This window comes from Nicotiana tomentosiformis, chromosome 1 (assembly GCF_000390325.3).
Source record: "Nicotiana tomentosiformis chromosome 1, ASM39032v3, whole genome shotgun sequence".
In the NCBI taxonomy this organism is placed as follows: domain Eukaryota; kingdom Viridiplantae; phylum Streptophyta; class Magnoliopsida; order Solanales; family Solanaceae; genus Nicotiana; species Nicotiana tomentosiformis.
In genome coordinates, this window is record NC_090812.1 from 42,012,164 (window position 1) to 42,029,748 (window position 17,585).

At 35.4% G+C, this 17,585-nt stretch overlaps 2 protein-coding genes across 2 annotated transcripts; one reads left to right on the forward strand and one right to left on the reverse strand.

Moving 5' to 3' along the window:
- Positions 1 to 1,188: 1,188 nt before the first annotated feature.
- On the forward strand, positions 1,189 to 1,521 carry LOC138906223 (secreted RxLR effector protein 161-like). The gene has a single exon (XM_070194755.1). The coding sequence runs from the start codon at positions 1,189 to 1,191 to the stop codon at positions 1,519 to 1,521; it is 333 nt and encodes a 110-aa protein (XP_070050856.1).
- Positions 1,522 to 11,214: 9,693 nt separating this feature from the next.
- LOC104095855 (probable serine/threonine-protein kinase WNK6) lies at positions 11,215 to 15,765 on the reverse strand. The gene is made up of 7 exons (XM_009602076.4): positions 15,028 to 15,765; positions 13,726 to 13,763; positions 13,391 to 13,618; positions 13,089 to 13,309; positions 12,848 to 13,005; positions 12,372 to 12,765; positions 11,215 to 12,275 (listed from the first exon to the last, which is right to left on the reverse strand). The coding sequence occupies exons 1-7, from the start codon at positions 15,418 to 15,420 to the stop codon at positions 11,419 to 11,421; spliced, it is 2,289 nt and encodes a 762-aa protein (XP_009600371.1). The 5' UTR covers positions 15,421 to 15,765; the 3' UTR covers positions 11,215 to 11,418.
- Positions 15,766 to 17,585: the final 1,820 nt, after the last annotated feature.

The window sequence follows — 17,585 nt, forward strand, 5'->3', positions numbered from 1 at the left end:
ACACGAAAGTGTTACACGAGCCAAAATGTGGTGTTCGATGAAGCATCTTCTTGGTGGTCCTCAAAAAGGAAGATATTACTAGATTCTGATGATTTCAAAGATAAGCTGAAATCTGCTGAAATTCAATTAAGTTCCTATGAAGCAGAAGACAAAAATACTGGTGGCAATGAAGATGAAAATGTTGATGGTGATGAAGAATGTATTTCTCAAAGTCCTTGGCGAACTGGTGTGCACCAACGACCAAGTGATGAAGGCAAGTCCAGTGAAGCAGTTGCACCAACTCAACTCAGAAGATCAACAAGGACCAAAAAGCCAAATCTCAAATATGCAAATGCTGCCATAGTAGAAGAAGCAGATGCAAAAGAACCTGAGACATTTGAAGAAGCATTTCAAAATCTGAAGTGGACTAAAGCTATGGAAGAGGAAATTATTGCATTAGAACGAAATCAGACTTGGGAGCTCGTGCCAAAGCCAAGAGATGTGAAACCCATTTCTTGCAAATGGGTTTATAAGATAAAGCGCCGAGCAGATGGATCCATAGAGAGACACAAGGCTCGTCTGGTAGCTCGAGGATTTTCTCAACAATATGGACTAGACTATGATGAAACGTTTAGTCCAGTAGCAAAGCTTACAACTGTCCGAGTCTTACTTGCACTTGCAGCTAACAAAGACTGGAACTTATGGCAGATGGACGTTAAAAATGCTTTTTTACATGGAGAGCTAGATCGAGAGATCTACATGGTTCAACATATGGGTTTTCATAATGAAGATCATACTGACTATGTTTGCAAATTGCAGAAGGCGTTGTATGGATTAAAACAAGCTCTACGGGCCTGGTACGGTAAGATTGCTGAGTTTTTGACTCACAGTGGTTATTTGGTAACACCTGCAGACTCTAGTTTGTTTATCAAGGCTAATGGAGGAAAACTAGCTATAGTGCTAGTTTATGTGGATGATCTAATCATAACTGGAGATTTTCAAGAAGAAATCCTAAGAACAAAGGAGAATCTTTCAGTTCGTTTTCAGATGAAAGAACTTAGGTAGCTCAAGCATTTTCTTGGTCTAGAGGTTGATCGAAATCAAGAAGGAATACTTCTCCATCAACAGAAATATTCCAGAGACTTGTTGAATAAATTTGGCATGCTTGAATGTAAGCCAATTTTGATGTCGATAGAACCAAATGTCAAGATGTGTGCGCATGAAGGCAAAGATTTGGAAGATGCAACAATGTATCGACAACTTATAGGTAGTCTAATCTATCTAACCTTGACTCGTCCTGACATCTCTTATGCAGTTGGTGTGATGAGTCGATACATGCAAAATCCAAAGAAGTCTCATCTTGAAGCAGTTCGTCGAATTTTGAGATATGTGAAGAATACACTTGGCTATGGTATTCTGTATAAGAAAGGTGAAGATTGCAATCTAGTTGGTTATTGCGACACTGACTATACAGGAGATCATGATACTCGACGCTCAACTACTGGATACGTGTTTATTCTTGCATCAGGAGCAATTTCTTGATGTAGCAAAAGGCAGCCAACTGTGTCTTTATCAACAGAAGCAGAGTACCGGGCCGCGGCAATGGCAGCTCAAGAGAGCGCTTGGCTTATACAGTTGTTGACTGACTTGAATCAACCAACAGATTATGCAATTCAATTGTATTGTGACAACCAGTCAGCAATACGTCTTGCAGAGAATCCAATTTTCCATGCTAGGACTAAACATGTAGAGGTGCACTATCACTTTATCAGAGAACAAGTCTTGCAAGAGGAAATCAGTTTGAAGTACATTGATACAGAGAATCAAGTTGCAGATCTGTTCACTAAAGGCTTGAGTATCAACAAGTTTGGAAGGTTTCGTTTGCAACTAGGAATGATAAAAAGAAAAATGGAAGCTGATGTTGAGGGGGAGTGTTAAAATAACAACACAAGCTTTTACCCATTAGTATTTACTTTAACTTACTAGTTTAGTAGGATATATGTTGGTAGTTTTATTTTACCGAGTCTTTAGTATTTTTCTTATTTTTTGGTGACTATTGTGGACTTCTGCAGCAGGATGTGGAAAAGTTGTTACAGTGTATGCCTATAAAAGGCACCAGTCCGGTCTCTTTCAATGTATCTTTTTTTTCCAGCTTTTCTCTAGTTTATTGAGTGTTCTTCTTCTTTAATAAAATAGAAGTTCTGTTCTTTTGCTCAATACAGAGAAGTCTTCCTTTTATCCTAAAATTATTTTCTTGTATCTTTGTTTTATTCAACAGGGTGTACATGAGTCGGGTTGGTTTGGATTTTCTAATTTCTAAACCAAACCAATTCTATCGGGTTATTAAATCTAAATACCAAACCAAACCAATAAAAGTCGGGTTTTTTAATCTCGATTTTTCTCGGGTTTTCTGTTTTTTTTGGTTTTTTTTTCTTCATAAAGTCTTCATAGCACAAAACATAAAATTTATGCTCCAAATATTTCTTTAATCCTAGTAAGACGGAACTATATAAGGTGTTTTTCTATAAAATAACATAAATATGAGATGAGTCATGTCATTTTACTAAAATATTCAACAATAAAGATAATAAAATCGCATAAAATAAATATTATTAATAAGGCATAATGAAAACAAACATAATTTAAAATTATGATAATAAGTACTATTATTTACATGACTAACCACTAAAAGAAAAATAAGTTATACATTTTATCTAAACCATGGAAAAACTAAAAAATAGATATCCAATACTATTTTCATTCACGATACAATTGAATTGAATGTCTTTTATTAGCATTAGTATTGATTTGATTTTGGTTTAGGATTTATTTGAGTTACTAACATTTATGAACTAAAAGAATTATTGGAGCATCCAAAAATTATAAGCACAAGCTTGAAATAATACGTTAAAAGATAAAATTACGAAAAAGCTTAAGAAATATTTATAAATTACACCACCATAAATATTTTTATGTATTAAATATATTTAAAACTTCTATACATATAATATCGGGTTGGTTTGGTTTCGGTTTGACCTTTTTTAGTTAAAACCAAACCAAATATGGTTTTTTTTTTTTCCAACACCAAACCATAGTCGGGTTTTTTTTTCCGGTTTGACTCGAATTATCGTGTTGGTGCTGTTTGTCGGTTTCATTTGTACACCCCCACCGGTAACAACTTTGCTAATTTCCATTTTCTTCTTAATTTGTGCTTGGCATGCACCTCTACTATATATCTATTGTTAAAGCAAAACTCAACCTCAGCTCAGGGTGTATATGGAAAGTTGAATTGACACCCCGTTTTTTTAATAGTAGAACATATTGTGTTGCGACTCTCAAGGATTGATCATTGTAAAGGAGGGTGGGTACGGGCTATGCATGGTCCTTTCTCTTCAAAATAAGAAAATTATTACTTGTTCATGTAATATTTGGATATTCTTTACGATATTGTATTAAACTCAGAGATGGTTTGAGCTCTTCTCCTTTGCATAAAACGTATGGTACCATAACATGTAAATGAAATTTCTGCTAGCTCATTTATCTCATATTTTTATTCTACTCTATACTTCAATAGCTTGTCACAAATTTTGAAGAAGCTGCAAAAGGAGCATTTTAATTACGGTTTCTGCTTTCGGTAGTTTTTACAAGTTTGGGCTTGTAGCCACAAGCCAGAAAAGGGGAGAAATTAAAAAATAGTTCATTCAAAAATAGCCACACTTTCAAAAGTAACCGAAATTTAGTCACTTTTCATGTAAAAATAAATCTGAACGAAAACACTGTTCAAAATCCAGAAAATACTCCAGTATATTATACTAAAGTTCCAGCATAAGTATACTGGAACTCCAGCATAATATACTGGAGTTCCAGCAAAGTATACCGGTCCAGTATTATATGCTGGAAGTTCATACACAAGTGCTCGAATCTCCAGTATATTATGCTGGAACTTTCCGCGTGTTGGAGTTCCAGCATAATATGCTGGAAGTTCATACACAGGTGCACCGAACTCCAGTATATTATGCTGGACCGGTCTCTGTTGCAGTAAAATAGTGGCTATTTTTTAATGACTTGACAAACGCTGACTATTTTTAAATGACCAGTCCGAAAACTGGCTAGCCCGTGCTATTTAGCCCGACAAAAGGCAAACAGGATGTTTTCCTAGCCCAAGTTGAGGGGATCAAGTTGTTAGTTGTCACACTCAAGTAATAGTATTTTTCTTTGTCAATAGTCGTACAAAGGTTCATTTTTAATTAATGACGTTCATCTCTCTATACATATCTCTAATTTGAGGTCTGTTTCTCAGCGACTTCATTGATTGCCTTGCCTCAGAGACATATGATAGTATATGGAGTATCTCAAATTGATCCAAAATGAAGTACAGATTTATTCTCTTACCATCTTAATGCTATTGATTCCATCGATCCTCCCATATCACAATATTTTCGTAGAAACAAATTAATACTTTTAATAGACTATTGAGAACATATTTCAAAGTTGAAAACTTTCAAAGCGGGAAGGGGCCCCACTACTTCTTCATTCAGGCGGGAGGGGAAGAATAGCCTCATTACTTCCCACTGGGCGAGAGGTGCTCTATTTCAAAGCTTGTGCTTTGGTTCAGATCACTGCTTCCCCCTTTTTTTTTTAAGCAAAGAGGAAGTCGTGCAAGCAAGCAAAGTAACATATGAATAGAAATAATAATTTCGGGATAAAGTTTGGGATTAACTTTATTCTATGTTTGATTTGTGATATTAGCTAATTTCGGGATAACTTTTACACTAAAATGGTAGAATTAGTTATCACATATAAAAGCTGGGATAACTAATCACATTGGATATACCCCTCCCCGGGATATCCCACCATTGTACCAAAGGACAATTCACATTCACTGATAGAATAGAGGATCAGCAACCTTAATAATATTGTACTTAACGATCGCAAATTTCCCTTCCTTGTACTTGTTAAGATCATCGAAAGCTTCCTTGTATTTCCAACCCAATTTCTTGCCACATTCTGCACATAAAATATCAGATATCAATTGCATTGTATAAGGTGGCTCTTCCACAACATTGGTAGCATGAGAAAACAGGAAAGCCCGTCCACCTCCATGTCCATGTCCGTGTCCATGTCTGCCCTATATATCCATATCAAATCAAAATTATTAGTACTATAATTTTTGAACTGATAAAATAAAAGAAAAGAAGAAAAAAAAGATGTACTTAACTATAAAATGCTTGGCAATGATATCATTATGATCTGCTACAATATTCCGGCAATTGAAGCAGCAATACTCTCGTGACCCAAGTGATTTATTCATTTGATGATAAATTTGTAGTATTATTTAATTTAGGGGGAGAGTATGAGCCTTTATACACTTCGTTGATATGTATAATTTGCATTCAAAGCTTAACGGAATGAATGTAAAAAGATTTGAATAGCAAAGAGGATATGAGCGGATCTTGATTCTAACCAATCGTATCTACTATATATATAAATCAAATCTTGTGAAATTTTGAATTTGCTAGCTTTGTTGCATATCTTTTGCATGTTTTATTTTTTGGGATAATTTCATAAACCTCCCTGAGGTTTTAGTATGTACTACTGCGTACCTCTGATATGGTTTCAATTTTCAAATATTACAAAAATCTCTCTTTTGATATTTAGTGTAACAAAACTATTTTGGAGCTTAAACATGAAAGAGTTTGTTCCTTATGGAGTATTACTTTGTTTAACAAAATTAACTTATTTTGTTTTCTTAACCGGTCTTCAACTTTCATGTAACGATGCTCTTATTTAATTTGCAACTGCACAAAGTTATCCTTATATATAGTTTAATTTATTCTTATATATATACATGAACAAGATAATTGGCCAGTTGCCTAGCTCGTTTCAACATACTACTGGTAAGAAATTACTGGGAGAAATGAAAGTGTGTTAGGATCGGGAAATCGGATAGTGCGGAATTTAGCCAAACAACGTTATAATGACAATAACAAAGACAATGCAAGTTGATAATAATGGCAATTAAAGCATATAAAGAAGACACCAATTTAACGTGGTTCGGTCAGTGTGACCTACGTCCACAAGCAGAGAGGAACAATTTCACTATAACAGCAAGAGTACAAAAAAGGGTACAAAATTAGAGTAAATACTCTAATTAATTCCAAATACCCTAAGAGAATAACCTCACAAGATCACTCCAAAGAAAGGGTTTACACAAGTATTTTCCAACACTCAATTCTCTTACAAAATACTCTTAATAAATAAAGGAGGAGAAAGAAAGACAAGAGTGAAAAGCTTTTGAATTGGTGTGTTTACAAATGAGGAGAAACTCCTCTATTTATAGCAAAAAATCCTTGACCTAATAATGAATATGATGTCATGGCAAATGTCATGAAAACTTAGCCCCCACTTGAAAAGAAGCCAAATTAATGGCCATATTACAAATCTCCACCTTGATCTAATTTTGGCTTATATATAATAAATTTGCTCCACCTTCTCCGCAATAACCCTAATGGGCAAAATCATTCTTCATAAATGCCAATCAAGTTCAGGCAAAGCTTGAACTTGGACACTGGAAGAGATTTTATGAACATGTCAGCAGGATTGTCTCTAGTGCTGATCTTCTGAACATAGACTTTTCCTTCAGCAATGATTTCTCGGATGAAATGTTACTTTATATCAATATGCTTCGTCCTCTCATGATACATCTGATCTTTAGTCAAGTGAATGGCACTTTGACTATCACAGAAAATGGTAATACCACCTTGGTATGAACTGAGTTCTGCAAATAGACCCTTCAACCATAAGGCTTCTTTGATTGCCTCGGTCACTGCCATATATTCTGTTTCGGTAGTAGATAAAGCTACTATATGTTGTAATGTAGCTTTCTAACTAATAGCGCAACCACCAATGCAAAATACATAGCATGTCAATGATCTTCTTTTGTCAAGATCACCTGCATAATCTGAGTCTATAAAACCAACCAAAGTATTAGTATTTCTCCAAAACTTCGAACATATGTTTGAAGTACCTCACAAGTATCTGAGAATCCATTTCACATCCTGCCAATGTGCTTTACCACGGCAAGCCATATACCTGTTTACCACGCTCACTACTTGTGAAATATCTGGACGTGTACAAACCATTTCATATATAATACTGCTGACTGCACTGGAATAAGGAACCTGTGCCATGTACTTCTCTTCTTTCTCTGACTGCGGGGATTGAGCAGCTGATAACTTAAAACAAGCAGCAAGAGGGGTACTAACTGGTTTAGTATCTTTCATGCTAAACCTCTCCAAGACTTTCTCCAAGTACTTCTTCTGGGTCAGGAATAGCTTATTGGATTTTCGATCTCTTTTGATCTCCATGCCAAGGATTTTCTTAGCTGCTCCCAAATCTTTCATCTCAAATTCACTTTTCAACCGACTTTTTAAATTGTGAATTTATGTTAAATCCTTAGTAGCAATGAGCATGTCATCAACATAAAGTAATAAGTACACAATGAACCATCATTTAACTTCCGGAAGTATACGCAACTATCATACATGCCTATCGAATAACCATGACCCAACATAAAAGAATCAAACTTTTTGTACCAATGTCTTAGAGACTGCTTTAATCCGTATAAGGATTTCTTCAACAAGCAAACATGATCTTCTTTTCCTTCAATTTCAAATCCTTCGGGTTGATGCATGCATATTTGTTCCTCAAGTTCCCCATGTAAGAAAGTTGTCTTAAGATCAAGTTGTTCTAATTCCAAATCATACATGGCAACTAAGGCAAGCAAGACACGAATAGAGCTATGTTTAACAACATGTGAGAAAATATCATTAAAATCAACTCCTTGCACCTGATTATAGCCCTTTGCAACTAATCGTATCTTATACCTCGCATCTTTAACCCCTGGAATGCCATTCTTTAGTCCCATTTGCAACCAACAATTCTTTTTGATGATGGCTTCACAAGAGACCAAGTACAATTCTTGTGGAGAGACTCAATTTTTTCATTCATTGCAATCAACCACTTGTCTGAGTCAGGACCAGAAATTGCTTCTGAATATTTTGGCGGTTCTCTAATTTCTTCATTTTCTTGTGCAACTGAAAAAACAAGTGCAACATAATCTCCAAACCTTAATGGTTTTTTACTTTCTCTTTGGTCTATGTTTGACTATAGAATACTCCTCTTCTTCTGGTTCAACTTCAGGAGTCTCAACTTCAGGAATTTCAGCTTCTGACTCAACTTCAGAAGTTTTAACTGTATTTTGCTCCAAAGTTGATGAGCTTGGCTCAGAAGGAATGCCAATCTCAACCTCCACTTACTTATGTGTACTCTTTCCTTTATCTGTATTACAAGAACTAGAAGACTCTTTTCTATAATGTAACATAGATGATTCATCAAAGGTTACATCTCTGCTAATTATAAATTTTGGTGATGTGGGATCAGGATACCATAGTCGGTATCCTTTTACCCCAGATGCATACCCAAGGAAATGCACATTTTAGCCCTTGGCTCTAATTTTCCATCATTTACATGCATGTATGCAAGGCAACCAAATATCTTTAAATAAGAATAATTAGCAGGAGTACCTGACCATATTTTCTTTGGAGCTTTAAAGTTCAAAGGTACAGAAGGAGCTCGGTTGACAATATAACAAGCTGTAGAGATAGCTTCTGCCCAAAAGGTGTTTTCCAACCCAGCATTTGAAATCATGCAACGAGCCCTTTCCAAAGGAGTTTTATTCATCCTTTCTGCCATACCGTTTTGCTGAGGTGTCATTCTCACAGTACGACGTCGAGCAATTCCCTCATTATTGTAAAATTCGTTAAATTCATCATTACAAAATTTCAAGCCATTATCTATTCTAAGCCGCTTCTCCTGTTTTTCTGTTTGCTTCTCAATTAAAACTTTCAATTATTTGAAATTTAAGAAAACACCACTTTTGTTTTTCAGGAAATAAACCCAAACTTTTCTTGAATAATCATCAATGAAAGTTAATATATATCTGGCACCACCTTTTGATGGGGTACATGAAGGACCCCAAAGATCTGAATGAATGTAATCCAAAGTACCTTTTATTCTATGAATCACTGGAGATTTGAAGCTGACTCTTTTTTGCTTCCCGAACACACAATGTTCACAGAACTCCATATTTTCGGTACTTTGACCACATAAGAGACCTCTTTTGCTGAGGATGGAAAGACCTTTTTCACTCATATGCCCCAATCACATATGCCATAATTTGGTGATGTCAGAATTTGATTTATCTGATATTGAAACTGCAGTATCACCTGTAACAGTAGATCCCAATAGAGTGTACAACGTACCGGATCTGGATGCTTTCATGATCACAAGAGCACCATGAGAAACTTTCAGAACTCCACCTTCACTTGTGTACTTACACCCAAGAGATTCTAGAGTGCTCAAAGAGATGAGATTTTTCTTCAGGTCAGGAACATGTCTAATATCGGTGAGAGTTCTCACCACACTATCATGCATTTTGATTCGAACTGTACCTTTTCCAATAACTTTGCATGCAGCATTGTTGCCCATCAAGACAACTTCACCTCCAATAGATTCATATGTGGTAAATAAATCTCGATTGGGACACATATGATAAGAACAACCCAAATCTAAAATCCACTCATTGTTAGATTTGAAACTATTATTAGTTGCCAAAAAAATAGTTCCCTCAGTCTCATCAGCAGCTACACTTGCTTCGGTAGTGTCAGTATTTTTGTGCTCATTTTTCTTTTCCGTATGCTTTTCTTTATTTTTCAATTTAAATCATTAAGAAATAATGTGACCTTTCTTATGACAATATTTGCACATGACATTTTTGCATCTGAATTTTGACCTTGATTTAGGTCTCTCACTACTTGAATCTTTCTTATTGGATCTACATCTTATGAACAAGTCTTCTCCTTGGTTCCCACTAGTTTTTTCAGTAATATCTCTATCTATTTGTTCTTTTGATTTTAAAATAGATTTGATATCTTTATAAGAGATATTATCATTTCCATAAAGCATAGTATCTCTTATATGTTTAAACGACTAGGGTAAGGAAACAAGCAATAACACAGCTTGATCCTCATTTTTGATTTCAACATCTATGTTACTTAAATCCATAAGAAGAGAATCAAAAGTATCAAGATGCGTAAGTATAGAGGTACCTTCAGCCATACGAAAAGTGTAGAGTTTTTGCTTTAGGTAAAGCCTGTTTTCTACTTCTTTTTTTCTCTCCATATATAAGGTTTTCAGCTTTTCCCATATGCCTTTGACTGAGCTTTCTACTGAAACTTCACGTAAAACCTCATTTGAGAGATTTAAAATAATACATGCTTTTGCCTTTTTGTCTATGGAGGCAAATTCCTCGTCCGTCATTTTATTCGGCTTCTTCTCCTTTCCTTGCAGTGCCAAATCTAAGCCATCTTTAATTAGAATGACTTCCATCTTTAATTGCCATATTCCGAAGTTTGCACTTCGGTCAAGTTTCTCAACATAAGACTTTGTTAGAGTCATTTTGGCTATTTAAACTAACCCGGTTAGATCTGGCACTGATACCAATTTGTTAGGATCGGATAACCGGGTAGTGCAGAATTTAGCCAAACAACGTTATAATGACAATAACAAAGACAATGCAAGTTGATAATAATGGCAATTAAAGCATATAAAGAAGACACCAATTTAACGTGGTTCGGTCAGTGTGACCTACGTCCACAAGCAGAGAGGAACAATTTCACTATAACAGCAAGAGTACAAAAAAGGGTACAAAATTAGAGTAAATACTCTAATTAATTCCAAATACCCTAAGAGAATAACCTCACAAGATCACTCCTAAGAAAGGGTTTACACAAGTATTTCCCAACACTCAATTCTCTTACAAAATACTCTTAATAAATAAAGGAGGAGAAAGAAAGACAAGAGTGAAAAGCTTTTGAATTGGTGTGTTTACAAATGAGGAGAAACTCCTCTATTTATAGCAAAAAATCCTTGACCTAATAATGAATATGATGTCATGGCAAATGTCATGCAAACTTGGTCTACAAATTTTGTTATATTGGATATGATGTCATGACAAATGTCATGAAAACTTTCCCCCACTTGAAAAGAAGCCAAATTAATGACCATATTACAAAGTGCATTACTAACAAATATTACAAGTCAAAGATTCCAAAACATTTGCATCCTTGCAAAACAAGGGGCTAACCATGGCCATGGAGAACAAAATAAAAAGGCTAAAAACAAGAAAAACTATATGACTATATACACTCTTTATACAAGTACATATGATCTTCACCCACACAAATAAAGGGGTATGAAGGAAGTTAGGTCTGAAAAAAAAAAAAAACCAAAATCCATTCAAATATATGTGATCATAACGATCAGTAAATTAAGAAAAAAACAACCTTATATTTGAATGAAGTTGTCAACTATTCTCATTCAATGGCCTGCCAACTTTTTCTTCATTGTCCATCTCTTCCTGCACGCTTCTAACGCCTCCTGCTTCATTCTTGAGAGTTCCTGAAAGCATTGTTGATATTGTGCTTCAATTGTGTCAAGCTCCAACTTTAACTCGGTATCCTCATCTTTCTCTATTAACGATAAAAATGAACAACTGCTTGACAAACTCATGCCTTTGGAAGCTCCTCCATCTGTATCTGTCAAAGTTACCTCCAGATTCTTTCCAAATTCATTTGGTAATATGCATTCTACATAATCGCCACCGTTTTCTTGCAACTTACATTCATCATGAAACAAACCCGTGAAATCTATCTCCGATAAGTTTCCACTAGAACCTTTAGAGACAACATCTGTAAAGTAATCGCCAAATCCAAATGAATTCCCATTCTTTAGAGAAGAGCTTTTCCCCATTACTTGAGAAGCAACTGAACCTTGAGACTCGTCGTCTATCACATTTGCCAAATGTGAAGGGGAAGCAAAAGTAACATGACAAGAAGTGCCATTTGAGTTAGCATACAATTTATCTTCATCAGCTTGAGTGCTAATTTGGTTATTCATACCCAGAGCTGGAATATCATCTTGTCGAGCATTAGATGTGGTAGGGTTGGGTGACAAGGTTAGGTAGTTCTCAAGAGCATGACTTCTCCCTCCACTAGAACGGTACTCAGAGGGAGGCTTCCAACTAGGCAAAATTTTCATTATTAGGTAGTCAATGAAGTCAGCAATAAAATCTACATCGTGATCATCTAGTTGCAATTGATCAACCATCTCAGCCGCAACTAAAAGTGCAGTGTCAGTATCAAGATAGAAATTGAAGTGTATATTCCGTACTCTGCCTGCAAAATTCAAAGGCTTTAAATAAACAAAAGCCTATTTGATTCCAGAAAGCCAAAGAAATAAAGACAATAATGAAATAGAACGGATGTACTTACCTGAAGGGCATTTAATTCGCAAGGTCAGTGAAACTGAGTTCTCATCATTCTTCTTACCCGTCAATTTAAATTCATTATTCTGATGAAACCTCTGGAATTCCAATGTTGGAGGACAAGGACTTCCACAATGGGAGTCTGTATATACTGACTGGTTATACTCAGAATCTACATCCATAGAATGAGGTGCAGATTTCAATGAACTTAATGATCTTGGACTTTGGTAAGGTGACTGCAAAAGACTATGGATTGGCTCATTTAAATTCTCGAATTGAAGAAATGGATCTTTAAGAAGGTCCTTGGCAGGCAACCTTTGAGGAGCAGGAACCAGGCATTTTTCAATGAATCCTTTGACTTGGGGATCGACAACTTTGCCGAGGGAAGCAGGTTTAACACCCTGAAATAAAACTTCCTTAGATTCACAAAAACATGTATGTAATAGACTAGACAACTTAAAGAAGCAACTTTATTGAACTTACCGAGCTAACTTTCTTAAAAATTTGAGCAGGATTTTTGCATTCACTGTAAGGATATTCGAAGGTTACTAATTCCAACATACACATTCCAAAGGAATATATGTCCACTAGTTCATTGTATTCTTCTTCATAAAGCTCGGGGGCCATGAACTCCGGCGTCCCTTTAGAGCAATAGATAAAGTTAGCAGTACTCTAGAAGAGGAGACATTATTTCAAAGCACATCGATAGAAGAAACACCCATACCAATTACACTCTTAGCAGTAGGCTGCTCCATAATGGTCGCCAATCCAAGGTCCCCAATCTTAATTTCTCCATGATTTCCATTGACAAATATGTTGTCACATTTCAAGTCCCTATGAATGATAGGAGGGCTCTGACAATGAAGATAGTCTAACCCTTGAAGTATCTGCCGTGCCCAATTCTTTATAGCCTTCATATTAACACTTCTATACTTCTTACGGTATCTGATAGCCACAACCTTACATCGTTATTGTACGACAACACAATTTGCAAATAAATAAAATGAGAAACTATAAGAAACTCACTGTCTCAGGTTCCCAGATGTGAAGAGTTCAGTTATCATGTTAACTGTTCTCTTCTTGTCATCAATCCACGAATCGCAGAACTTCATTATATTGTCATGCTTCAATTGTCGAAGAAGATGAATCTCCGCATACAACTTTCCTAAATTGTCTGGTGACTGCAAAACATCATCGACTTTCACTCGGCTCCATGCAACTTCAATACCATCAAGCAAGTCAAATGCCTTGTAGCTGAAACATAATTTAATAAAAAAGACAAAATATTTTATGCTCTAAATACACAATTAGCACTTTTATAAAGGAACAATAAAGATCTGCAATAAAGTTTAGGAACATACACAGTCTTGAATGCTCCCTTGCCCAATACTTCACTGTACTGTAGGTGATATAAAAGATTGTCAGTGAAATAATACTCTGAAGTTTTCAGTGCTAAACAGAAGAACATTTTCAATTTTTTCTTAAAATTCAAACTTTACGATTTTTTTCGTCGTCAGCTTGGAAGCAAAAAATTGCTAAAAAACTAGAATTTGGCCTCAAGGAAAAAAGAGAATCCCATACCCCTTTCTTCATTTCCTTTTCGCAGCTTTCTCAATCACATAAAAAGTTTCACCTGCTCCTTGTTTAACATTCTATTATTTTGATGAAAATTACATATTGCACTTCGAACTTGAAAGCACACATTATCATCCCATATGGTAATTCAACAAAACGAAAAAGATAAAGTGGATTAGTATAAACTCAATCATTCTATTGCAAATTACTATTCTGATCCCATTATCAGCAAGAATCAACAAAAACCAGTTTTCAGATTTTTTTCTTCTCTCCATCCTTTTTATAAGGACTCTCTCTCTCTCTCTCTCTCTCTCTCTCTCTCTCTATCACCCCCCTCCCTCCTCCTCCCCCCCCCCCACACCCACACACACAATTTATAGGATGCAGGATGACTAAAGGAATTAGGAGCTTGGAAAGTTCAACATATGTGGCAGTTTGAGTAGTTTGATCTTTAATTCTTAGGCAGTTGGGTAGTTTGTTATCTGGCTGTCAAGAATTTTCTCTTTGATTGAACATCTTCAAATTAGTTTGAGCTGAAGCTAGCCTCGCTTGACCTTTACTTTCCATCCACAGAAAAAGTTTCATTTCTCTTGGAGTGTTAACACACTACGAAAAAATAGGGATTACAATGTCTCTTACAGCAGAAAATTGTTGCTTGGAACTACAACCACATGATATTGCTTATGTTTATGGATTGGACAATATTGTGAAAGGATCCAAAACAACTAAGGAAGAAATGAATCATATACTATGATTTAATATGCATTTCTTTCGCCTCTGAGTTTAGACTATAGACCACCTAAAAGCATCTATGTGAGTACAATGTGCTATTCTCCTAAGAAAAGAAAAACTGAATTTTGCTACTTGATTATCAAGCAATTCAAGAAAACAAACATTAAAGCATAAAATAATACTATAAACAATGGAAGCACAACAACAACTGCGAGTCAATCCCAAACTAGTTAAATTTGGACCCTGTCACCTGTTGCATTCTAATACTCATTAATAGAAATGAAGCAATTAATGTCCAAAATTATAATGCATAAGGAAGAACCAATACCAAAACAATAGAGAGTAAAGAGAATTACCCGAACATAGCGACCCTTGGGATCTTTCTCAACGAAATCAACTTGGTGATTAGGTTGCTGATCATTAGCAGCAGAACCTAAAGATCCGCCTTTGTTACTAGAAGAACGTCGTAACGGGCTTCCATTTCCAAATCCATGACCGTTTCCAGAATGATAAGAACATCCTGATCCACCCCCGAAACTCATTCCCGTAATCAACCAAACAATTATAACAAAGGAATAACAAGATTTAACAAACACAACCCAAAGCAGGACAACCCAGAAATAGCAGAAAAACAACGTATTAATCAAATGTTGCCCAGAAAAAGATGACAACTTATTTGCATGTGGGTAAATGCCTCGGAATAAGAGAATGCCGATCGCACGTGGAAAAATCTTCAACGTGATCGGCATTCAAAATCGAGGCTAACACCTAAAATCTCATTTACAGAATGAAAATTCTTATCATCACAATTACCAAACTTCACATTACACCGCCACCTTCTTCTTAATATCTTTCTCAATCAAAAATATTCAGGCCATGCAGTGCTAAGTGATGATTTTTTTTTCTTTCCAAAATGCTAATGATGAATTAACCCTTCAAAACATAGTTATTAATTAGGGGATAAAGAAGGGCTAAGGATGAAAGGGAAAAAAAAAGGAAAAATATAAACTATAGATAAAAAGATGAAAGCTATAGCTAAATGATGATGGAGATTAGAGGGAAAACAATTAGTAACTTTTTTTTAGGAGGAAAGAGAAAGAAAAGGTATGAAATGGGGTATGTGGAATTGATATAAGAGAGGAGAAGATAATGCTGGAACAAACACTTGTCCCGTCCGTTTAATCATCTCCTCTATCATTTAATTGGAATTGTGAACATGATTTAGGGTAGATTAAATGTAACTAAGCAATTGCAGTAACCTCGGCGAAAAAAAATGCAGTAACCGCTAGACCAAAAATAAAAAATAAAAAAGCAAAGTTTATAGGAGTATCAAATAAGCTACAACAAGTCATGTAATTAAGGATAAATGGTTATGGAGATGCCAAAACTAAATAATTTTCGAAAAGGAAATTATGTTATACTTATATTGGGATAAAGATGTATCACACAATGGAGCACGGAGAATTAATTTGGCCATAAATGTTTCTCCTGCACCAACCCCTTCATCAAGATGCATCCACCCCATACGAAAACAAAATTAGTAAGTTCTGTCTGATCCTAAATTGTTTGCTATTTTTTGGTACGATAATATAAGATTCATGACCACCAAGAAAATTTGCGAGATTTTGAAATATGTATTGGTAACGTAAGTGTTTTAAATATATATTAATGGCGAAAAAGTTTTATAGAATTAAGTTATTTAAAAAAACAATTATAATTTATAAGTAATTATATGATAAAGTGATTGGTGACTAGTATTAGAAACTATAGGCAGAATGACTTATATGTTAGCTATACTTGTTTCACTTTGTCATGTCGGTCCCCAAATTTAACAATTTGCCAATTAAACACTTACATTCCTTCAAATCGTGTATAAATAAATGCTTATAACAGGAGGCTACCAGTGCGTGTAATACAATCTCCTACACGTAGACACCACGTCAAGAAAATTAACCCACGTAGGCTCCAGGTCATTTATTATCATCACATAGGAAAATAAAACGGGAAATGATTATTAACTCCTCCCCCCCCCCCCCCCCAAAAAAAACCTAAATCGAACCACTTCTGTCTCTCCTCTCTTTTCCGTCATCGTTGCCGGGATTTCCATCATCGCGGTTGTTATCGAAGTTTCTGGGGTAAATTTCTTCATCTTTTGTCTTTATTGATCTTCATTTCCCTCAAAATATGGTAGGGCTGCTTATCGAGTGGATTGAGCGGTTATTTACTCTTAACGGTTTGACTTATCGGTTATCGGCTTTTAAATGTATTAATCCGCTAGCCACCCGATAAGATATCAGGCGGATTGGTATCGGTTTAGATCTTATCGGGCGGTTTATCAGCCTAATTCAATCTATATTGCGTGCATTAATTGTTTGCTGACCGCTATGACTCAAAATAAAATTCCTATGCTCAGCAGACTACATTCCAGTCTATAGAATACAATAGATGAGTCCATTACATCCCAAAGCAGACTACATTACAGATGAGTCCAGAATACATATGTCTTTCCTCCGCCTACAACTGCAAAGGAAAAGTCAATGCTCCCTGATTAATTCTGAAATGATAAAATTCCAGTTTATATTCAAAGTGAGTCCAGAATACATATTTCAAAATGATTAATCCATAAGTGAGCAGACTACATAGAAATGTTTGGCTTGCAACTAACACCTAACAGTGCTTGAATTTCTGCAGCTTCAAAGTTCAAACAACAACTTAATCCATAAGTGAGTAGATCCCTGTAAAAAATATGCATACACCAAATTTTAGCATTAAGCAACGAAGTAGAGACTGTGATAAATACTACTGTCTTGATTCTTGTTTGATGTTTAGATGACTTTTCTCATACATATTCTTTCCGAATAGATCATTAAGTACTCAATATTTTTTTCGCAGCGTATTTTCCAGTAGAATCATC

Coding starts and splice junctions, on each gene's coding strand:
- LOC104095855 (XM_009602076.4), bottom strand. CDS start 15,420: ATGCCGATCACGTTGAAGATTTTTCCACGTGCGATCGGCATTCTCTTA. Junction 13,310..13,390: donor ACATCTGGGAACCTGAGACA/GTGAGTTTCTTA, acceptor TGTGGCTATCAG/ATACCGTAAGAAGTATAGAA. Junction 12,766..12,847: donor TTTTTAAGAAAGTTAGCTCG/GTAAGTTCAATA, acceptor GTTTTATTTCAG/GGTGTTAAACCTGCTTCCCT.
- LOC138906223 (XM_070194755.1), top strand. CDS start 1,189: ATGTGTGCGCATGAAGGCAAAGATTTGGAAGATGCAACAATGTATCGA.